Below are 24,867 nucleotides of genomic sequence, written 5' to 3'. Positions count from 1 at the left end.
CCAAATTGAAACAGAACATTTGATGGAACTAAAGCTTGTAAAAAGTCTACTGAAATGGTTTTGTTAGCATTCTCATTACGGTGCTAAGACTTGGGGGTTTCAATGTATGCTAGGCCTCTTTCTATTAATGACTCAAGTCCAGTTTGAGACTCTATAGTGTAAAAAACAAGCATAAGAAATATTAATGAGAAATACCCTTTCAAGATCAAATAGCTTGCCATGAGAAAAAAAGGCAGACTGGTGACAGAGATGCTGTCCTTTATGTGGAAAGTCCAGGCTCAAGCCCATGAGAAATTAAGCATCTGGTGTGTGGAAGTGCCCACGAGCAAGATATTGAACCCCCAACCTCTGACCTCCTTGTGAAGAGGAATAAAAGACAACAACATATGTTCTCCTCTGGGAACTCCACTGACACAAAGTCACAAAGTTATTAATGAAAAATAGCCTTTTAAGATCAAATAATGTGGCATGATGAATGGAGCTGTCAGTGGCATGCGCTTTGGTTTCAGATCATTTTTTTTTGTATTCCATAGTTTGCATTCAGAGCGACTGGGCAAGACCAAAGACGATTTCTCAGAGAGGACGTTGCACTCTCTGTTCTCAGACACCAAACCAACATGTTTGTTGTACATTGGCTGTGCGAGATTGATACGGTTTCAGCGGCACCTAAAAAACATTTACATTCCCAAGAAAAAAAACGTTTGCTTAGCAATGGCCAAAGTACATGTGCCCCATTATAAGATTGGAATGTATATGCGGTCCTCAGCACATTTTCTGGAAATGACCATTCAGTTTGAGTAATGAAGGCTACGCCAATATTATATTACACCTAACTCATGTGCATGAGCCCAGAGGGAAAATCACTGTGGTTTAATTCTCTGGTTTATGTTGGAAATGGATGCCATTAAAACAAACATTTCTTTCAGGTATTCCATTGACTGGAAGAGTGACTTGGACAGCTACTTTGACATTGATCCAGTGGAGGGAACGATTTCCACAAACGAACTCCTTGACAGAGAGAGCATTGCCCAGCACAATATCTCCATCGTGGCGACCAAACTTAGTAAGTATGACAACAAGATCGATTGTGATTCATGCAGGTGTCGTTGTCCTTCCACCGCCATAATCTGTGTGAAGGATTTAACACACTTTTACTCAAGTAAATACTCAATCCCATTTTGCTGGAAAGGTTTATAGGTGACTATAAACCATGATGGCTCTCCCGGAGGTATGTATCTTCAGGACATTGTCTCCTCTAGCATAGTCTCCTCAACTCTGTTTTCATTTTTAACTGTCTTATTCTTTTTTAACACATTTGACGACATTGGCATTGGGAGGGAGCTTTTCCTGCCAGAGTCAACTTTTACTTACACCGCAGTAAAATTTGAACCTTTCTGGAGTTTTATAGCGAGCAGATGGAGCGGGCGTCACACCACGTTGTGAAAAAAGTGAACCAATGCGGAGCCGTGGCTTTAAGACATGTCATCAAGCTAATTATGTTTTTATGAAGGAAGTGGAGCAAATTTCCGGATAAATAAGCAAATCCATCGTCATCAAGTCATCAAATCTGCTAAGAACCGTCAAAGTCATTATCCCAGAGGCAGGCTGGTGCTCAATCAAAATTACACACGCTGTATATTCATTAGGACAGACTGTGAAATATGGGCTGTTAAAACTGGAGTCATCGTCGCCTTGGAAACTGATATTAGTCACTTCCCCTCAAGGTCACGGCAGTGACATGCTAATTCTGCTTTCAATGTGTGTGTGTGTGTGTGTGTGTGGTTCTTTGTGTGGCTTTTGTGCATTAATGTCAAGGAACTGGAGGATGAGGTAGACTGAAAGGATATAGGGTGGTGGGAGGAAGGAGTTGGAGGAAGATGGTGGTTTTACAGTACCAGGGTGTTACATGTTCAGTTTATGATACCTGACCCAAGAATCCAGTAGCAACACACAGCCAGCCACACATAGAAACACACATGCACACATTCTCACACAATATATAATATTCATAATTTCACACATGGCCAAAATAACATAGTCATATATGTAGTGACTTTCAACAAAACTAATATAGGCCTATCTAAATATGATCCATTTATTCACAGTTCTATGTACACATGCTCACTGTTCGGTTCCAATACCAGTCGGAGACAAGGCTAAAGTTCTTGTATTAAGTGGTTTATTTAAGCACTCAAAACAGTGCTGAGAATACTCACTGATGGGTCCCAATGTTTCACAGAAAACAGCACCGTCACTCCCCGGTGAGGGCGCTAACCCTAACCCTAACAACAGAGATATATAACATACACAAAACATGTATACACGATGCGTAAAATATCACGGCTGCTGTCGTGACTGCAAGAGTGAAGCAGTACAGTATATCTACACATCATGCCCTCGGCCGCATGTGTTTCACTCCTTTCTTATCACCTCACACCAAGTCAGCCTCTTATTCAGGCCTCTGCCCTCTCTATTTCCTCTCTAGTGACTATTTACAACAAGACAGAAAAGAACAAAATTCACATCCAGGGCCTGGGTTGAAAAAAATAGTGGTTGCACTGGTGCCATAGGGATTGAGATAAAAACCCAGCACCCCGGAGTTTGTGTCCCAACTTGAGGGAGTTCCAATCTGTTTTTGACCTTGTGCGAGATTTGGCAGAACGTTGTGTTCCGAGTATTCGATAGCTGTAACGGCTCCTCTGAGATGCATTCTATTATCATCTTTGGGATGTTGTCTTCTGTCTGTAATTCTGGTTTTAAACCACGAAGGCCAGCAATAAACAATGATAACTATGGATTGTGGGAGGAGAGGTCATGCACAGTCTCCAGAAGCCTCAGTTGGCCTTGCATAGAAGGTTTTCAATAAATAGTAAATTGTACTTTTAGATCTCTATATTTGACCTGCATCTACTGTGTGTCCTTGCTGCTAATGCTGTTAACATTTATCCACCCACACCTTTTATTTGCCATTACAATGACCCGGAGGAAAATGTCCAACCAGATGAATTGTCAGATGACATTTTCCTTGAAATAAAATGACCTTTTTTTCTCTTCAATGATTAGCACAACACCTGAGTTGCAGAGTGTTCACTTCAGAAAGCCTCAGAGATCTGTCCGGTCGTTGCTAGACACTGCAGTCATGCAGCAAAATGAGAGCAGTCTCTGCTGCTCTCCTGAGACACAGTGCACAGCAGAAGCCCTGCTAAATAAAAGCCAGGGTTAGATTAACGGTTTGCTTTTTGGCATTTAAGCCCAGTGCAATTTCTAAAAGTCAAAGCGAGGGGAGGATCTATTAAATGCAATAATAACCTTGGCTGGATGCATTGAGGAAGCATACATTATCTATTTACAGAAATTGTGTGTAGTTTCACACTTACCCTGGAGTTTGTGTTGTGAGCTTGCTTACTTCTGTCCACAGTTGCACTTTTAAAAGATTGCTAACTACAAGGAATCTTTCTATCTCTGTTTTGCAGCACTTTTTTCTTCTTTTTTTTTATAGATTTGTGGTTGATTGCTCGCTTGCTTGGTTGATTGTTTTTTCATTAAAATGAGCCTAATCAAAAAGTAATATCCAGTAGCAAAGCAGTATAAAGCAGGCAAATTTATGGCTGACCGATCAAGCATTCTGTAGCAACGCAGAATTCTGTTTTAATAAAATAAATAGAGCATTTGTTATTGGGCTGAAATGCTGACACAAGTCAGATTTGAATGTAATCACTATACCATTGCTCCATCTAGTGGGCTGAAAGATATATCACTGATGACATACTGGGAGGCAGTCAACAGTTATGGAGATGGGGTTTTTGAGATGAGATGAGGGGGGAAACGATAAACCCTTGTATCCATAAGCCTTAGACTTCAAAGTCAAATTTTACAGATTTTGTCGATCTAGAAGATATGAAGTTGTTCAGACTTTTTAGAGGCCAAAGAATTCACCTCGATGACAGAAAAGATCAGTATCAGCGGGCTGAGCATCATTGTTGGTAGTTCAGTCAGTGCAAAGCAGCAAATTCCATGCTCTGTGTCATTTTTACTTCAGTGGGAAGATTGCTTTTTCCATCAAGGTCAGAGACAGGTTACTAACTGAGCTGTGGCTGCATCCCCTCCAATCCCCTTGAGATGACTCTACAGATCCCCCCCCCCCCCTGCATTCTTCTAAACCACCCACCTACACACAAACTTACGCACATACACACCCATGGACTGGTACTCACACAAACAAGTGCACACTAAGCCCCCTGCTGCAGAGCAAAGCCTATTCCCACATCAAATCCATAAAGTTTACCTTACTTGGGCTTTCGCACAAAAAGAACATTTCCCCATTGTGCCCCTGCTGTGAGGAAACATTGTAACAAACAACCCTGGATTCAAGTTGGTCCCTCTCAAGGGGGCTTCCACACTATAATTAATATGGTCTGCACATCTTATGGCTAAAACCCATAATAGAACCTGAGAAAAAAAAAGCTTGTAAAGAAAATATTCTCTCTGTAGAGCCATATTCCGTAATGCGAGGCATGCTTTATTTGCAGGCAGCGCATGGGATGCATTTACTGTGTGATTTTATTTAATTCTCCATGACATCATCAATCAAAAGCCCCATAAAACAGCAGCACACAGGTGCAAGTTATGCATCAACATGTTCCAGACACATCAAGGGTTTTCTAGCAAACGCATTTAACCAGAGCGACTTGCAGCAGGAGAGCAGTTAGCATCTGCTCAAGGACACTCTGACTGGACATTCGGGCATGACAGCCTCCTTAACCACTTGACTATCCTACTGATAAACCTTTATGCTTTTGCTAATCATATGATGGTAGTACTTTCGATATCCACATGATGTCAGTGTTGTGAAAAAAAAAACCCAAAACTCCCATGTTGTATTTTTTTCTGCATTCATGTAACAGTGTGCACATTTGTGCTTTATTTAAACACTTCTATGTCGTGTTTTCTTCTCCAGATAGTCCAGTTCTGAGCAGTCGGGTGGCCGTCACCGTCCATGTGTTGGACATCAACGAGTTCCCACCGGAACTCTCCAGTCCATATGAGACCTTTGTGTGCGAAAATGCCAAAGTGGGACAGGTACTTTCACATTTCTTCGCTTCCCTGCCTCTTTCTGTGCGCGCATGAATGCGTTCGTGGCATTTAACACAGCAAATTGTCTTGTGTTAAGACGTGTTGATTTTTCAGTGAGTTGACAACTGTTGACCGGGGTGTTGTCTGTCCTCCCATGAAGCCAATATGGCTTCAAGGTGGTTGTTGAAAACTATCTAAAAGTGTTAAATTGAATCTGAAAGGTGTGGATTTCTATAAACGCTGGCAAAGAGTCAATGTTTACACTTAGGCAGAAATAAACACTGAACTGAAGGTGCGTGTTCATAAAGTTTATTGGTATTTTCTGCTTTTTGAAGCACCCTATTGCTGTAGTAAATACACACATTTAACTCTCACGTTGATACCTAACAGAAGGTTGTTTTCCAGCATTATACTCAAGGTCACTTGAATAAAACCTTTTATTTCAACGGAGTTTGCAGAGAACCCTTCAGCACGGAGTATGAATCTCAATCTTGAGCTGATTGTGTCGTAGAGTTCAATTCAGCGGGAGAAACAATCATAAAGCACAGCAGCACTTTGCATATCAGCAACCTAGAGTACATTTCAGATGATCTATTTGAGATGCAGTGGAGAATTTGCCGGTGCGCATTGTAAACCACCTGTGCCTGTAAATTAGCCCATTAACCAGCATCTATATGCAGTTAGCGTTCTGAGGGAACAGCTTCTTTGGCAGTCTATCAAATTGCTGTAGACTCCTCATCACATTGAGGATGTTTTCACGGGTCCTCAGGCCTGTTGCAATCAAAACAACGGCTGTGCCCCGCATTCCAAGCCATCACTGTCTTCCGAACATGAAGTTGTCTGTGATTTCTGACATGTTTTCAGCCTTTAAGATTGAGTCAAGACACTTAGGAATGGGGTTGAGGCCAATTCGATGCTGGATTCTAAACAAAACAAATCCCAAATGCAAAAATAACTATTTTGCATTTTTCTTAAAGGCCCTGAAAACTTTTTTTTCCTTCAATCAGCCGCTGGGATCCTACATGAACGCACACTCTTCTGCCAAAGTTACCTGAACACGTTTCAAAAAGTACAAAAAGTAGACAAAAAGAGTTACATTTAAAAAAAGGCAGAAAACAAGTGCAGACAGCTAGACAGCCACAGCCTTCTGTTCATATCAGCTGCAATTATCGTGCAATATGTGCCCTCTATACAAAAGACTCTCCTCTTCTCTTCCCTTCCTTACTCCCTTACTTTAATCTCTTCCTATTCTTTCCCTCTCTCCTCCTCTTCTCCCTTGCCCTTTAGTGCAGAATGCACTTTCTTCCAGTGTTTCTACAGCCTGATTCCACCAGGTGTTGTGCACAGCTGGTGGATGATAAAGAATTGCACATCATTGTATCATTGTAAAAATCCATCACACTTCTCCCTAGATGATTATGTGCACTCACACCGCTGGAAAAACATACAAACTGCTTGTTTTGGAGTTTCTCACGCTGTGGCACAACCACCAGGACATTTTGATTTAAATGTGGGGAGGAGCAGGAAAGAGAGTGGCCTGAGACCTTAAAACTGAGATTTGCAAATACAAATGGCTATGGCAAAGTAATACAGCATATATTATTTTATTATTTATTACACTCAGAGTCCCGACTGGTCAACTGGCCAAGTGTGAAATGAGAAAAAGTAACCACAAAGGAAACATAAAACAAGAACATTTACTAATGCAGAGTTTGTTCCGTATTAAATATACTGTACTTAGGACAGCCAGTGCTATTATGTGTTCCTCGCTCTTTAATGTATTTCCTTTCACAGGCTTTTTATAATGCCACATTGAAATGCTAACCCACAGAATCAGTTAGTGATGGTGGAATAATTACATTTACATTTACAGCATTTAGCTGGCACTCTTATCTAGCTTAATTTACAATGCAGCTAAGAGCAAAAGCAGAATACACTTAAAGCCATTTGACATGTACAATAGCACCCAGTAATAAGCAGTTACAGCAGCCACAGTTCCACTTATGATCGCGGAGAGGTGGGAAGCATTTTTGATTCCATGAAAAAGAGCATTTCTTACACAGTATTTATAGTTAATAGTGTAATTAAAACATTAAAAAAAACATGCTTTCAAAGGCTAATGCCATATACCGATGATTCCCCCTTGTGGGAATAATAGTGTAGTAAGTATGTCTTCTTCCTTCTTCACCTTCTTTGAAGCTGATGATAGACAGTGTCATAACTGACACATATTTTCATATGCATTTAAAGAATCATCAGACATATATTGTTACTTAGAAACATCACTAATCAAACAAAACTGTGTTTATTATGTACACTTTTTCTAGATCGATTTCCTGTAGCTGCAGGAAGTGGGTGGCATTTGCTCAGTCAGTAGGGATTTGGTTTGGGAACCGGAGGGTTGCTGGTTCAAGTCCCCATACGGACCAAAGTATGGTGGTGGACTGGTAGCTGGAGAGGTGCCAGTTCACCTCCTGCCACTGCCAAGGTGCTCTTGAGCAAGGCACTGAACCCCCCAACTGCTTGGGGCACCTTTCCATGGGCAGCCCCCTACCTCTGACATCTCTCCATTAGTGCATGTATAGGCTGAGCATGTGTGTGTAATTCAGGCCTGTGTGTAATGTGTATAATAACAATAGAGTGAACACATTGTAATTTCCCTCATGGGATTAATAAAGTATAAATTATTATTATTTAAGTAAGTGCCATAATATCAGTGGTAGAGGTGGCTGGCCAGTATCTAGTGTTGTTTATTAGGAGTTTTTATAAAAGCTAAAACCATTTGTTGAATAATCAGTTGTTCAGTTGACAGATAATTAATGAGTTTTTTGATTATTCATTCATCATTTCTTAAGTAAAAATACCAAACATTTTGCAGGTTCATTCTTCTAAAATGTAAATATTTGCAGCTTTTCTCATTATCACTCGTTATTGTAAATTAATTAGATTTAGGTTTTTGGACTGTTGTTCAGACACAGTACAATTGGTATTCTGCCTTTTCTTTCTTTGTTTAGATCAACCTCCCTTCAGCCACGCTGCTTTCTTATCACTTTGGCCTTTCAGATAATAACTAACCAAACAGCCTGTTCTCATGAACCATCCGTTCAAAAAGCGAAGCACTGTAATTCGTAAGCATTGCAGGTTGTTTTTGCTGTATTCACTACATTGACGGGCGCTGTATGAGAACGCAGCTGGAGGTCGGTGGATGAGTGGGTGTTAACATACGGGACTTTCAAGCCAGGGAGCGGAGTTTGCTTCCTGGTGAAAACTAAAGCCTTTCACCCAGGAAATGTGTGTTCCTTAGGAGTGTTTTAATCCAAACCACAACTTTTTCCTGATGTTAACTAGTCATTTTGGTGCCTAATCCTAACTTTCATCGCAGCAAAACACTCCTATTTTGTGGACTAAATTGAACCGTAATGTCCGCTGAATCGACCTGCAGCTCGCGGGGCTTTGTACCCAGCTCAAAGTCATCTATTTTTGGGTAACTGAACCACCAACTACCGCTGACACAATGGAGGTCTGCAGCGGCTTAAACAACTATCAACTGCCGCTCCGCATCATGGAGCTCGTAGCCAGTCATCATCATGTGACCACCCGGTATCACGTGACCAGCCAGCGGGCTCCTAATTTTGTAGAATTTCATACGTTTTGGTGCGCATACATTTTTGTACGATATCATACGGGTCCGTTCATGACAATGCGTTGAACCAAACTCTTAGCTGGCACTCCTAAGGGTCAAGCTCGAACCATGCATGACTTTTCCAAAGATGAGGCTGCTTCCCTTGGTGGAAACTGTCTATTCTCGATTTACGGTTACTGCTGGCAGCTTGTTGTTACATTCTAACACAAGCAGACATTCTGTCCTGAACACACTTTCCCAGGAACCTTTTGCTATATCTGTAGCACTCTTGATCTCAATCAGGCAAAGGTTTGCTCGAGCAAAGTTATATGGAATAGAAATAATTCATGATTACACATGCGGTTCAGATGCAGGACATCTGGGTCAGTGTAGGGTTCAAGGGTTATGTGTTATAAACATATTCAAACATAATAACATAACATATTCATGTCACATAATTGTATAATTTCCCGGTCAGGAGACTGCAGCTTTATGATATGCGACTTAACTGCTCTTCCTCCGGAACACCCTGCAAAATAAATCTTTTAAAGGGAAATGTTGACTGACGTTAGCCATTATTTCTGACTTAACTTATTTACTGACATAAAAAAGATTGATTGATTAAATTCAAGTGAAAGTAATGTGTAAGTTGGATTTATTCATCACAAAGCTAATTTGGTCACTGGAAATCAATAGTGCAAATTGTACAGCTTCTGTCGGGAATACAACAGAGCACTCATCCCACCTGGTGTCAGGTTTACTCCTCTGTAGGGGATTTTGTTCGAACACTGAGAGGGGAAAGAGAGGAAGAGCAACATAGCCGAGGTGATGTAACAGGGCAGGGAGGCTGATTGGTGGCTCCTGCATGCATCAGGGCCGAGGCATCAGGTGGAAGAGCACACTGGTAGCACAGATGGGCTGGCAGGACAGCCGGTTTCAGACAAAGCTCCGAGACGCCTGGGGGGGAAAAGAAGAAAGTAGAAAGCCGTCAGCAGTCTGGTAAAGTGGCGGCTGAATCAGCAGTCTGTGTATAGCAGGGTGGAAAAGTCAGTGGTTGTTTCAGTAAATGCTTTTACACATTTTCCATATATAAGTCATCCAGTTTGTTGAAGTGCTGTAGTAGCTGTATGTAGGTGTTGGATTTATGAAAGTGTGTCTTTTTCTTCTTTTTTTTCACGTTTTATTGTGGGTTATTTGGGGAATGCAATTGGAGTTGGCCCTGTGCTCTGAGAAGATGTACTGTAGTATAAGAACAATATAAAACAACTGCTAACCCTTGAACAAGCTCCAGCAGGTCGGAATTATCTTAATCCATCACTCTGTGTGTTGAGGTGATCCAGAAATTTGAACACGGTATAAATCAAGTGCTCAGCGACTGTATCCAAAACTACAGAGAGAACAATTCACTGCCTTGTTTCAGCGCTGACAGGTCTGATCATTTCAGGACTAGTTGACACTTCTGTTCAGTGTTGAATAATTTCACATTTGTTCTGCCAAAAACAATTTGAACTGTAGGAGTTGTATGTTCTGTTCAAAACAAACATTTGACATGGAAACAACTACTCAAAATGAAAACCTTCAGTAACACTTTACTTGAAGGTATCTACATAAGAGTGACATGACACTGTCATGAACACATGACACAGTCATGACACAGAACCCTAACCCTAACTCTAACCCTAACCCTAACCATGACTTGTCATGACAAAAACCGAATGACACTTACTAAAAGAAGCGTTATGTCATGAACGTTTATAACTTGTTTATAATGTTTATGACACGTTCATGACAGTGTCATGTCACTCTTATGTAGATACCTTCAAGTAAATCCAAATCCAATCCAAATGTGTAGATAAAAGGGTTACCAGTCTTCAACAAATGTACCGGTAAAAGTAAAACTACAAGTGAGAGATGAATGCCTTCCTTTTTATTTCATAATCATAGAACATGATTTTTATTTTCATTTTTAACAGGTGATTCAGACTTTCAGTGCAAAAGACCAGGATCTACCGACGGCTGGACAACAGTTCTCCTTCAAATCACCAAAGGAAGAAGACATGAAAAACAAGAATTTCACCATCCGGGACTTTGGAAGTAAGTGTATCCTGACAACACCTCTGTTAGGTAACATGGCAAATCACTACTGTGCAAAACAGCTGATTGAGTTTTAACTATATTCTCTCAGGAGATGTCACCTAATCATACTTATTATCCTAATAATGCAGCTTTAATTTCTAAACTATGGAAAACACATCACTCAGCATTGACAAGTTGCTATTTACACCTGACAAATTACAAAAAGCAGTGTGAATGATAAAGAAATGATGCCTGCAGTCAAGTACAGTTTCTTAGACAGAAATAAACAACTGACAGCAACAACCAACTGTGAACTATTTGTAAATGGTATGGAAATTGGCCTTTATAGTCAAAAAATATCAACTTTATGAGACGGCTTTGTTGAACACTCAATTCTGATTGGTCAAATGTGGCATTCTCCATTATACGTTATTTCTGAATAGCAAGCCGCTGCTATGAATAATAGACCGTTGCTATGGAAGCAGTTCTGATCATAGACTCTTAAAAAATCATTTATAAATCATATTTATGTGTCTATATGTATTATTGATTTCTTTAGTAAGCACTTGGGTAATAGCTGCTTCGCACCAGGGCTCTGCATCATATTTATTTCACAATAATGACCCGCTCGCTCTACATTATCCCTTACATAGTATATTAATAATAGTTGAATTTGGTGGCACAAACATCAAATGAGTAGAACCATTATTGATTACATCTTAACAGCTACCGTCCAATCTCTACATGCAATTAGTTTGGAATGAGGAAAATTCCCCTCTCAAGATAAATCATTTGTTATTTAACAAGTGTGTTTCTCAGAGCTTATACGAGTGGCATGTCTGTAACGCATGCAGTCAGACGTCTTATGATAAGGGCATATATATATATATATATGACACTTTGCAGCGCGTACTGGCCGAGCCTTTGAAGTCTAACCAGGAAGACGGGTAATGAAAAGTGGGACATGGCAGGATGAGGCCAGGGAGACGAATGCATTCACTATCCTTGACAAGCCCAGGTCTGAACCTCTGATCCAGTTTTTTACCTTTTGGACACACTGTCTTGCAGTTTCCTGGCTGCTAGAGGCCCTGCGAGCACACACTCTCCAGATACAGAGTGCGATCTGATAGGCAGGGACAAGGAAACACAAACACCACAGGCACCATGGACAGGTTTGGCAAAAGAGGTAGAGAGAGAGAGAGAGAGAGAGAGAGAGAGAGAGAGAGAGAGCACAAACAAAATCACAGTTGTGCACAACATGCAAGGTGTGCTAAAATGCCTGACCTCCTGTCAAGAAAAAGTGCCAGGCTTCGTCAGCGGAACAAACCGGACTTGACAGGGGTCAGACAGTCTAGCGGTAGCAGACAGAACCAGGCAGGTCCAACGTGACACGTTCCCTCTTTGTTGCGTACGTTGTCGACCTCTATTCCACTCCCCCGTTCTCACACCTACTGCTGTCTTCCCGAGTTGTTCCCTTTGTGTGTTTTCATTTATATATTTATTTGATCTATTATCTCTCATTGCTAATCTGCTGTTTCTCTGGAGTGATGCTGCCTGCACTCAGAGATAACAACATTACAACAGATTCCAATATCCCACAGTGCAGGTAGACAGAAAAACGCTTTGCAGTGTTTCAAGGAATGATGTACTTGGGTGCGGTTAGGCTCTGTCAGCTTTTACGGAAAGCGGTGTAAAATGGTGAGAGCTTTGATAAGACAACTCTTTGATACGTTGCAGATTCTCATCTCATTCAGAGAGGCACATTTGTAGAGGATTCAATATCAAACATGACGAGTTATCAGACATTGAAAGTTTTATCTTTCTCAAACTTGGACCTCCAGACTTGTAATGTAGCTCAGAGGATTTGCTAATTGATGTGAGGTTATACTGGGTGGAACCCCTTTTTTTTGCTTTGGTCAGAACCCCGTCTAACTTGTATAGATCAAGGAAAAAGCACTTGCTGCACTACTTCAGGCCTCCCCATGCAAATTTGGACGACTCTTTTAATCTAAGACCACATACCCTCTCAAAAGCTCAACGTCTGTTTTGAAGATTTCTTTTTGATTTTCCCCTCCCTCTAGACAACACAGCTGGAATTGTGACAAAGCGGAGTGGCTTTAGACGGCGTTTGCATGAGATCTATTTCCTTCCTGTGGTGATTGACGATAACGGCTACCCTCCTAAGAGCAGCACCGGCACCCTGACCATCCGCGTATGTGGCTGCGAAGCAGACGGTTCCCTGCTAACTTGCAGCGCTGAGGCCATCTTTCTCCCCGTGGGTCTCAGCACTGGAGCTCTGATTGCCATCCTTCTGTGTATCGTCATCCTGTTAGGTGAGACCTGTTGTCTTATGGCTTGTAAAAATTCTTCATTGTAGCATTGCATCCTTGATATTCATACAGGAAACAGGGAGTTGTTTTATATATATATATATATATATATATATATATATATATATATATATATATATATATATATTGCCTTAGTGCTACAGCCATGATCATAAACCTCTTCCAGAAATTAGGATTAAATTGTATCCCAGTGAGCTGTGTGCTTTTCTGAATTAACATTAGTTGTTGGTATTAGAGAAGAACATGAAAATTGGGTAACACTTTACTTGAAGGTATCTACATAAGAGTGACATGATACTATCATGAACACATGACACTGTCATGACACAGTCATGACACATGAACCCTAACCCTAACAATAACTTGTCATGACAAAAACCAAATGACACTAAAAGAAGCATTATGTCATAAATGTTTATGACTTGTTTATAATGTTTATTACACGTTCATGACAGTGTCATGTCACTCTTATGTAGATACCTTCAAGTAAAGTGTAACCGAAAATTGTTTAACCTTTGCTCGTGATTTGGTCTTTCTTTCAAGTTAATGAGAACACGTACAGTATGAGCAATACCTTCAATAAGCTTCTGAAATGAAGTGTCTATACTACTACTTTGTCCAAACCAGCATGTGTGCGTTGTCTTAACTTCTTCATAATTTCGATTGACAGGATTGTTTAGAGTTGAAATCTCTCCCTGGTACAGTTTTTAGGTATTGATTGGCTTGTGATGTCAAAGTTAAAGCTTATTGTAAGACACTGAGCCAGTGTTGTGATCAAGACCACCTAAACCGAGAGCAAGTCATCACCAAGACCAGGGTGTATCGAGACCGAGACAAGATCAAGACTTTGAGGGGTGGAGACTGAGTCAATACCAAGACCAAGGCAGGGTGAGACCGAGTCAAGACCAAGACCAGACCAATGCGAGTCCCACACTGCATGAAATGATAAAATGTGGAAAACGCTAATCATAGTCACTCCTCAAATTGATCCGAAAGATTTACATTCCCATAAAAAAACACCCACAGAAAACAAATTAAGATAGTTCTTTATTCACCTCTTTTATTAATCAAGAGTCCTCTTTGTATGAGATGAGACAAGACTGACTAAAAATGCAGTCGATTCCAAGACAAGACCTTCAAAAAGTGGTATTGAGAACAGTCTTGAGTACTACAACACTGCACTAAGCTCAACACCTGAAATATAAATCTAAACGGCTAGATCTATATCAATTTCCTGCCATTTTTGACAACACCTGAATCCAAACTTGCTGAGCTGACCGTAACACTTGGTCTGGCATCTCACCAGGAATGTCCGCAGTTAATTATAGAATGCATATGAATTTGATCATTCAATGAGACGTTCAAGAGTAGAGGGAGGGACTCTTGGCTCTATAAACTAAATCCAATCTTGCTGCCCTGTGGCTGTTTCGCAGGCTACAGCTTTTACATTCCCCACAAGGTCATGGTTGTAAAACTCCTCCTTAATTCTGTGCTATTAATGTCCAAACTCATCTACATAGCAGGGAGGAAGTAAATGTAGGTTTATGGGATCATTTTCTGAATTATGAATATGGGGATGGTCGGTTGTTAAAGATGTTCATATTTTACAGTGGAAGTCAACGGTGGCCATGACCTCTGAATTGAGCTGTATTTACATTTCACTTTCTCTCTCTAACATGTAGTCCGGCACTGTTATACTCCAGCTATGCCTCATCATGAATCATTTTTCATTACCTTCATGAATGTATTCATGTAAAAAGAACTCAGCTTAGATTTCAATGTTTTTCATGTGAGGGAACATGAAAGCACACAGTCCACTGTAGTGGTGTGCTGTAGTGTTGGTGTGTTCACTGCATGTGAGAGGAATGTCTTCAAAGCTCCAAATCGATTCGCCCCCAAGGCTGAGGCTGACGCCAAACTCTCATGCTGTCCCTGAGAAGGAAAGTGGCAGAGAAAATCAGAACTCACACCAAGAACATTTCCATAGAGCCACTTAGTTCCTGTGCAGGATTTGTCAGGATGACCCAGTTGTCCTGTGCGAAGGAATGATGAGGTAAATTAAACCGAGCGGTGCAGAGACTTTCATCTGCATTGCTGTCTCTTACAAACTGATGTGGATTGACTGCACCCAGTGACAAACTGCCTTCAACCACTGTGTCCTATAATAGCTGACTGTTGTTGAAGTCTACGTAGGTGCCACTGGGGGGAGCTGGCACACTATACACAGGTAGATAAAATCGCTTGGGAGTTAAGGGAGGCTGAAAGGAAATGTGATACAGCAAGGATGAAAGGAAGAGACCTACTTAAGTATACTTTCACGTATTTATTGGACTCTTTCACCTGAATGATTCCAGTTTTGTCCTGGCCATTGCTCTTCTGCCTAGATGCAACTGTATATTAAAAACCCAGAGGAAAAACACATTTTACTGCATATTTCACAGAGGAGACAGAGAGAGGGACACAGAGGGAGACAGATTGCACTGAAAGAGGAAAGGGAGAGAAGTAAATGTATTGTAACATTATGGGTTGAAAAGCACACTGTGGCACTACAGTGTGTAACGTGTGCAGAACCTCAAGCAACCTCTGAAGGGTTGCATGATAAAACAGTAAACGGTGTGCTTTGGGTCTATTCTCAGCGGTATTTTTTCCAACAGTGCTTACAGTTCTTGTGCTATCTATTCTAAGTATGTAATGCTGCCAGCCCACATTATTTGCTCTGAGCCACCAAAAGCAATTCAATTCCCACAAGGCATTGATTTGCAGGTCAAACTGGGCCAAATGTGGATGAAATTTGTGGAAAAAAATGAAATTTAGATGTCAAGGTAACTTATGATAGTTTCAATGGATTTTGATCCTTTATCTCAGTGACAAGCAGGATTTTACTACATCATTGCAATTCTGCTAATACATACTGTAGGTTACATGTAAACCAGACATCTAAAATACCCCACAGCTACGGTGGAGTATTTGTCAACATCAGTATTCTAACTTACATTGACAATGCTGGTTTGTAAGCATGCTAATCATTAACACAACGTACAGCTGAGGCTAATGGGAAGGTGATTAGTTTTACAGATATTGGGCGATAAACCAAAGTGTTTGTGAAAATAACATTAAGACCTGCTGGTGGTGCTAGTTGAAATGTCAGTACCAAAGTCATTAAAACTCATGCTGAGGGGGGACATGAATATCTGTATCAAATTCCATGGCATTCCATCCTAAAATTGTCTGACTAAAGACCACAAATGCTGGACCAAAGGGGTGGACCGACCAACCGATCAACCGTCATTGCCATACCTATAGCCATGATGCTAACATAGCTAAAAAAGAAAATCACATCTTGGCATCTCAAAATTCTGTCTTTTCCTGACAGAAAATGTGTTTAAGACTGAGTAATGTGGGTGTGTGGACATTAGTCTAACATGTAATTCTGCATTCAATTTGTTCCCCCAGTAATCGTGGTCCTCTATGTGGGCTTGAGACGGCAAAAGAAAAAGGAAACACTCATGTCATCCAAGGAGGACATCCGGGATAATGTGATCCACTATGACGACGAAGGAGGGGGAGAGGAGGACACGCACGCATTTGACATGGGGACACTTCGCAATCCTAAGGTTGTCAAAGAGAACCTGTTCCGCAGGGACGTCAAACCTGAGATGAAGAGAGGTCCCAGGCCACCTGTCTCTCAGGACAGCGCCGACATCCGAGATTTCATCAACCAGCGTCTGAAAGAGCACGACGTGGACAACTTGGCACCGCCCTATGACTCCCTGGCCACGTACGCTTACGAGGGAGACGGCTCTGTCGCCGAGTCGCTAAGCTCCATCGAGTCCTTCGCCATAGACCTCGAAGAGGACTATGATTACCTCAATGACTGGGGGCCCCGCTTTAAGACACTAGCAGGGATATTTGGGGAACAGTCAGAAACTCAGTCGGACTCAACCACCACGGAGAACACACATTGATGTTTTTCACAGACTCGAAAAGCAAATATGTAACAATGTTCTTTTGGTTGATGACACACACACACACACACACACGCACACACACACACACACACACACACACACACACACACACACACACACACATTTTACCATTGTTTTCCTCCCATGTTATCTGTTTTCATCTTTTTTTCCAGCTCACTGTTTTCTATTTTATGTGGTACTTTACCATGCTCAGTCCCAAAATTGTAAAAAAAAAAGAAGAAAAAAAAGGAGAAAATGAGGGAACATAAGGAAACATGATTAGATGAGCCAAGCAGCCATTCAATTACCTTTCAATGGAATGTTCTCGTCTTATGTTTTGTTTCCTCTTGGGGAATACGCATATATACGGAAATGTTGTCATTTCCTAGAACATCCTTAAAAGTGCCTCAATATAATTGTTCTTTCACTTGCTATTTCATGCCACATATCCAGTGTTGATCCTTACAACCCCACAGGTTAAGCTTATTCAGTCAGCATACTGTGCTCTGACTGGCTGAGGCATCTACCAAGACCAATGTCAAGTCTGTGGGGACAACGAAGTGGCCCGAGTTTGGCCAAAGATGTTTTGAATGTTATTTATTCTTCTATTTATTTATTGGCTGATTGAGTTTGATTTGATTATTGTGTATTTATCTATTTATCTCTCAGTCATCAATCTGTATTTTTTATTTTTGCAGACACACAAGGGATTTTTGTAATTAAAAGGCCCACATGAAAATGTATGTTTCTGTTAGGTGGGTCCTGTGAATAGACTTGTACTAGAGTTGTAAAAACAATTATTAGGGCTAAATACTGCAGTTCAGTCATGTAATAAACACATGTTTCTTAAATAAACCACACTTGGAGAAGTTCCCTTTTGTGTTCACTTATTTGGCTCACATTACATATGATCTAATATTTAAAGTTAATCCACCACTGCATTAAAAAATACAGTACTGAGGCTGTCTGCAAGTAGTATGAATAGGGCAAAGCACTCTAGAGCTGATCGGTACATTAAGTGGAATTGTAGAAACGTAAAACAATAGTTCTGGAGAGAGCTGTTGCATTGATGTGTCTGCTTAAAGCAGGAAACACAACATTTGGGTTCGGAACAACATATAATCTCAATAAAGATCAGAAATTTTGGTCCGTTGGCCTACCACCTTGGTCAACAGTAAATGCTCAACAAATATAGACTGCCACACAAATAACCAAACAGCCCTAGAGGATGAATCCTAATTACTATGGTGATCCCCTGACTCTTGATGTAACACCCGCAACTGGTCAAATGTATGAATAATGAAGTTACATTTCTTAACATCTACCAGATGAATTGGTCCAGACATTCATGGCTCTTAGAAAATGTACCTAAATGATTTTAGTGGTCACTGACATTTCTTCTAGAGCCACCATTGGACATTTCTGGTTCAGTGTGACAACTATGACAACTTTTGAATGGGTTGTGAGCAACTTTGGTACAGATACTCATGTTCTCCACTGAATGGATTGCTGAATTTCTGTGATGCCCTCACATTTAATCCAGCCCCATAATCAGGTCAAACCTTCAATTCCCAATGTCCAACAGTTTTTATATCCCATTAGCCTTTACCATGTTAACATGCTAAACTACAATAGTGACCATGGTAAACATTACCTGCATGTCATTTTACTGTAAAAGAAAAGTCATCTTCAGTCCCTACCTTTCATATTCTCCATCAAATGACATATAATCAAATAATGTGAATTGCACTGCATGCATTGCATGTGAACTTCTGTCCTAAATCCCGCTAACAAGACAGCACAACCTTTCTGGAAGAGATAAATGACTTTGGGCTACTTTACAGTTGATTGGTTTTCTTCGGACCAATCAAAAATTAAAGGCTTTTAAATGAAGTGTTTCCGGATTCGGCTAAACATACCCATGCTGAGTAAAAAGGCAATCAAGGTTCAATAATTACAAATAACACAGAGGCTTCAGTAAGGTATCAAAATTACCCTATTTCCCAGTCACTGAATGGATTGGCTCAGACCTTTTTTGCCATGGTCTGGTGACGACATAATGGAAGGTCTGGATGAAAGCCAAAGCAGTCAGTGCCATACAATGCAGAGCCTCTACCGATGGATGTGAAGCGATTCCGCTTTCTGTCTCTCCCTATTACATCCAATAGGTAGCCCTCAAGGCTGAACTTCAGTAAATGTGCACTAAAGTGTTTGAATGGACATTAAGTAATCTATGACCCTTGCAGGCATAAGGCATTGCAACAAGAGTGACATAACGGAACTTCCTACAGCCATACAATCGCTTCTTGTATTGGTCATGGTGGTCTGTTACTTCCACCAACAATGTAGTCACATTTTCGAAAGAAAGGAGAGTGAGTTAGCTCATGAGGGCAGACATATATCAGCATAAAACAAACTTAATAATGGAAACTGTCCTCATCAAAAAAACAAAACAACAAACTAATGAGCAATAACATGCAACCAATTAGGACAGAGACATAAAATGAGTAGCGTCTTTTTGTATAAGTGTTGCAGGGGTGTAGAAGATTAATTGAAAGAGGTTCGGAGCGCACACTTGCGTGTCAAGCAGGCAGAAGCTGCACGCGCCCCCGGTGACAAAAAGCAGAGCGCACAGAGTAAAAGACTGTCCTGCCGCGCGTGCTCTATCTTCTTTCACAATCCTTTTGTCATAATGTTTTTCTGCCACAAACGCAAACGTTGCCTCATTGCATATATTGCCGCTGCTTGCTGGTCTGGTGCATGCATGTGCAGGACGGGGGGAGGGGCTACGGGTGCTTGAGCACCTGCCCCTTTTGCTCCTCATGGCCCTTTTTTTGTCCAGATTTTTTTTCTTCATATTTTTTCTTTGACGATGGCCCACAAATGGTCGGTTTAAGAAGAATATTTAACAATAATAATTAGCTAGATAAAACAACCTAAACCTTCATGTTACATGATGACCAGGGTTATCGCGTGACACATGTCCGCTTCCTGCCAGGCGCCCCACTTAGATACAAGTGAGTCCATCGGCGGCACGGCCAGCAAGAGGCTTTTGAAGTGAATGAGAATGCATGCATGCACATTTGGTTTGTTATAGAGGCCTCTAGCCGCTGCCGCTAGATAACGAGTCTCCTCCAGGATTAAAACAGCCAGCAGACAAGCTAAATTTGTGGCAGCGGCAGCTAACTTTGAAGTAGTGACATTTCACGAGCTGCTGCGGCCACTCTATGTACTCATCGTGTGATAGCCTTATAGCGTCACCGTTTCATTATCTGATACACAAGAGAAGACTGCAGCAGTTCTCTGTAGGTTAACAGAAGTGTGTGTGTGTGTGCAGCAGCTGCAGTTCTCTGTAGGTTAACAGAAGTGGGTGGGTGTGTGTGCAGCAGCAGCAGTTCTCTGTAGGTTAACAGAAGTGTGTGTGTGTGTGTGTGTGTGTGTGAGTGTGTGTGTGCTTTCTGCCTCTAAACCAGCAGCCCACTTAAAAGAACATATCACTTCTTTGGTAAATTAGCTTAGGTTATTTGTAGTCTGCGGTGTAGGTTGGTGGTCTATACATTTTGACTCATTAATAAAGGACATCCTTATATTTTGAGAAAATAATCTGAAACATGCTGCATACCTTTGCAAATCCCTTTCTGATTCAAAGCCTACTAGCCCACTGCTACAGAAATCTGATAGTCAGCTCAGGTTGCAGTTATAGGCTACAATTAAACTGTTTATCTGGTTTGATATCTCATTATCCTGTATTTGTGGTAATCTACTGTAAGCCTCTATATTTCATTTTGAGGTGTACAGTATTATGGATTTAGTATTATGTAAAATGTCATATTGCACTTTCTATATACAGTTTGGATACTGTATGTAAGATTACATTTTGCTTGGACAACAGTTGCATTTTTTGGATATATTTGTGTGAATGTAGTCTAATGTAAGGCTCCATATTTCATTTTGAGGTGTACAGTATTGTGGATTTAGTATTATGTTGAAAATGTAAAGTTTACAGTTTTTAAAATAAAGATGACATATATTGTTAACAAATCTTGTTCCATGTGCCCTTTTTTGAATTTGGAGCCCCTGCCTCTCAAAAGGTCTCTGCACGGCCCTGGTCTGGTGTGCAGGATTTGGTGATCACCGGGGCGGATGGATCATGCCGTGGGCTGCCCACTGGATCACGGCTGTGCTCCTGTATCGGGCGGTATTTCAAATTACACCCACACTTTAGATTTTCTTTTACCAGACATTTTCAGTTAAAGGTTTAAATCCCTGCTGCCAAGATGTTCCTCCATCGGTCACAGTTCATGGAAAGTGAAACTTAAATCTGCAATAGGGCGGCCTTTTTAAAGTCTTATTCATTCACACACTTTAAAAAGACTTATTAAAAGCTTCTTTCTTTGCACATTTTTATTGACAGCATTATGTGTTGATAGGCCTATTTATATCATAATATGCTGTCAACTTTTTGAGATAAAACGGGTAGTTATATGTAAAATCCGATATTGAGCACCCCATATAGCCAAAATGGCGTGATCCTCATTTTTATAACGTCTGTGCAAAGATTCAACGGTGAGATTGGCAGTCGAAGTCATTGCATATTCAACAATTCGGGGTTACCCCTATTTGTGATCACTAAACACCATATTTTCATTGCTGTTTCCCCTGCATGGTGTTTCCCAAACACAGCATTTTTGCACTGTTCATATATACTCACCATGTAGCACTAGTCAGCATAGACAGACCAAACACAAACATCAGCGGAAGCAGGGAGAGGAGGTGGGCGTGGGAGTGCTATGCATAAACATGAGACCACTGGAACGATCTATGCAATAGCTCAAGGGAGAGCTGCTATTACCACAAGCCAAAGCAAAAAGAAATGATGGCATTGATTCTGTTTATGTTGGATCGGGTTCAACCCTCTGTGCCCCAGTGAACAGCACTGTCCAGTCTCATTGTCCAGTTTCCTCTCTAGCCTTTTACTGCCAGTATTCCACCAACAGTGTGAGTGACTCCATTAAATCAAAATGTCCTCTTCCCTACAAGCCATGTATTTTCTATAATTGTACACAACAGCAACGTTTATTTGCCACAGGAAAGATGTGGCAACATCTGACTTACCGTAGGGAAACATCACAACTTACAGATCGTTCAAATTATGGGAGCATTCGAGGCTGAGTTAGCTCAGTTGGTAGAGCAGGTGCACGTGTATAGAGGTTTACTCCTCTCCGACCTACGGCCCTTTGCTGCATGTCATTCCCCCTCTTTCATGTCTTCATCTGTCCTGTGAAAATAAAGGCCTAAAAATGCCCCCCCAAAAAAAACTATGGCAGAATTGTTTGGTTGTGAACCAAAGTGTTTACAGCATTTCAATGTCTTAGTCATGCAAGTAAAGTACAGCTGTCATGTTTTAACAAAGAAGACTTGTCACAGTACCTATTGAATAAACTCTTCTATTGTTGTGGGCACTGAACAATTTGCTTAGACTGAAATAAATGAACACACAGCACCACAAAGACCACTCTTTGTTATTACATCTCAGTTTGCTTCAGATTATGAAATGAACCCCTGTATTGCAGACGTATGCGGTTAGGGACTGTAGATCTGATACATATGGGTTCTTCAATTAAAACCAGTCACTTTGTGACTGAATTATTCTGCATCTAAGGGTATTTTCTGAGAGTGTTTATGCATATGGAAATAAAGCCGTCACCACTGCTGCCGGGTGCTCTCTAAGCTGACAGGTTTGCTTTACGGGAATGCGCTGATCTTGTTGTGCATACATTTGTGGCCACTAACCTTTGTTAACCCTTAAAATTATGCAGCAACAGCAGCAGCAGCGGCGGTGACTAACCTCAAGAGAATGGCATGTAAGTAAACACAGCAGTCATTATTACACTTTAAGAACATGTTTACTGAGTGTTCAGCAATAATTAAGACATTAACTGACGGAGAAACAAGAGTGCAATTGATTGCACAGGCAATTTACATAAGTTGACAGTTTTTTAGTTGCACCTAGGAAAAATCCTGCAAAGTATTATATCTTTATTAAGCCTAAATGCTGAGTATTGGATTGTTTTGGTGTCACACCCCATTTAAGTGAGGAGGGGTGGGAGCACCAATGCCACTGCAATGTCAAGCTACATGTACAGCTCATTCACTTGGAAATAACTTAAAGTGCTCATATTATGGTTTGCTTTATTGTGTTATATATTTTTTTTTGTGCACGTTATAGGTTTACAAAGTGAAACAGTTCAAAGTCCACCCCAAAGGGACTTACCATCTCCAACAGAAAACACTGTTCACAAACTGCTCTAAACAGCTCTATTGTAGTCCAGCCTTTACTTCCGTGCCGAACGTGAACGTTCCGTCACTTTGTAAGAAATGTTATATTGCTCGCCTAGCTGCTAGCGTGGCACGCCCTCATACTCTGCAACTGACTAGCTAGCAGTGCTTACCTAGCTACTGCGCATGTGCAACTCCCAACAAAGATGGAACAGAAGTGAGATGTCTCACTCTGTAGCTAAAACGGAGAGCTCAACACACAGGGTGAAAAGAGGAGCTGCAGCAATGTGCAGTACAACAAAAATATGGTGTTTTTTGAAAATTAAACCAGGTAAACCTATTCTGATATAACCTCTAAATACAATTATGAACCTGAAAATGAGCATAATATGAACACTTTAAAGTCTCAGCTACCACACACAGCCCTATCGCTGGTGTTACACTGGAGACATGGGTTAAAAAGAACACAGTGAAAGCATTGCATTTTCCCTTTATTTTTTATTTTCCCTGTATTACAGAAAAATGAAGCTGCAAAGTAATGTTTTAAATCCGTCCACACGGTTTCTGAAGCATGTGTGAAAATTTCTAAATTCTAAACACACACTCAAAAAAATAACTCATTGGATGAACTCAATTAAATTGTGAGCAGGATTTCCATCCAATAAATATATGTAGCCCCAACTCAAACTAAGTACATCTAAGTACATCCATTCAACGAAATGTAAATCAGTTAGCCTAACTCATTTATATCAAATAGATACAACAGAATATAAATGAGTGAGCCTAAATTATTTTTATCAAATAGATACAACAGTATGTCATTGAGTTAGCCTAATACATTTTTATCAAATTCAGCTGAAATGAAATGATTACATTAGCTAAATGAAATTGATTTACATTTGTCCAACTCAAACGTACATAATTATTGGAAAGGAAATTAAATATATAAATTATTTTTTTAAGTTGATCCCCCATTAACATACACATGAAAACAACCTGGTTGACACTTTTTCATTGAAATACATAAAGATTTGAACATTTGTTACTTAGAGCCCCTCCACTCAAAAATATGTTTTTCTTCTTGTTCCTCCTGTTGGATGTTTGAGCTTCACTGTGCTGAATGATGTCAAATAGAATTGACTTTATTGATCCCCACAGGGGACATTCACATATTACCACAGCTCACCAAACATAGCTGCGATAATGTGAACTTCCACTGTGGGGATCACTGAAGTGCCATCCAATCTACATTATTCTACACAGTGAATCTCAAACATGTATGTGCAGAGTTTGAGACATAAAAGACTATTTTCACACTCATCTGCTCAAAGTGGGAATTTTCTCCAAGCTCAGTGAAAATCCAGTTTTATAGGACAGGCCTACTGCCAGATGTCTGATCCAATATTCAATTAATATTAATGTGATGTAGAAACTTGAAGCTGTAAAGTGCACATACACTGAACATGGGTGTGCAGTACTGCATGCATGTAACACATGC

The 24,867-nt window shown here is 40.6% G+C and overlaps 1 protein-coding gene across 1 annotated transcript in view; it reads left to right on the top strand.

Moving 5' to 3' along the window:
- LOC144537398 (cadherin-12-like) overlaps positions 1 to 17,940 on the top strand; it is a 102,947-nt gene extending 85,007 nt beyond the window's left edge. The window contains exons 8-12 of the mRNA XM_078281090.1: positions 927 to 1,063; positions 4,958 to 5,079; positions 10,669 to 10,789; positions 12,853 to 13,104; positions 16,576 to 17,940. Of these exons, the coding sequence (XP_078137216.1) occupies positions 927 to 1,063; positions 4,958 to 5,079; positions 10,669 to 10,789; positions 12,853 to 13,104; positions 16,576 to 17,087 (1,144 nt within the window). The 3' untranslated portion in view covers positions 17,088 to 17,940. The remainder of the gene's footprint in view (positions 1 to 926; positions 1,064 to 4,957; positions 5,080 to 10,668; positions 10,790 to 12,852; positions 13,105 to 16,575) is intronic.
- Positions 17,941 to 24,867: the final 6,927 nt, after the last annotated feature.

This window comes from Sander vitreus, chromosome 22 (assembly GCF_031162955.1).
Source record: "Sander vitreus isolate 19-12246 chromosome 22, sanVit1, whole genome shotgun sequence".
NCBI lineage: Eukaryota > Metazoa > Chordata > Actinopteri > Perciformes > Percidae > Sander > Sander vitreus.
The sequence above is the reverse complement of the archived record's forward strand: the minus strand, read 5'-3'. Positions and strand labels throughout refer to the sequence as shown.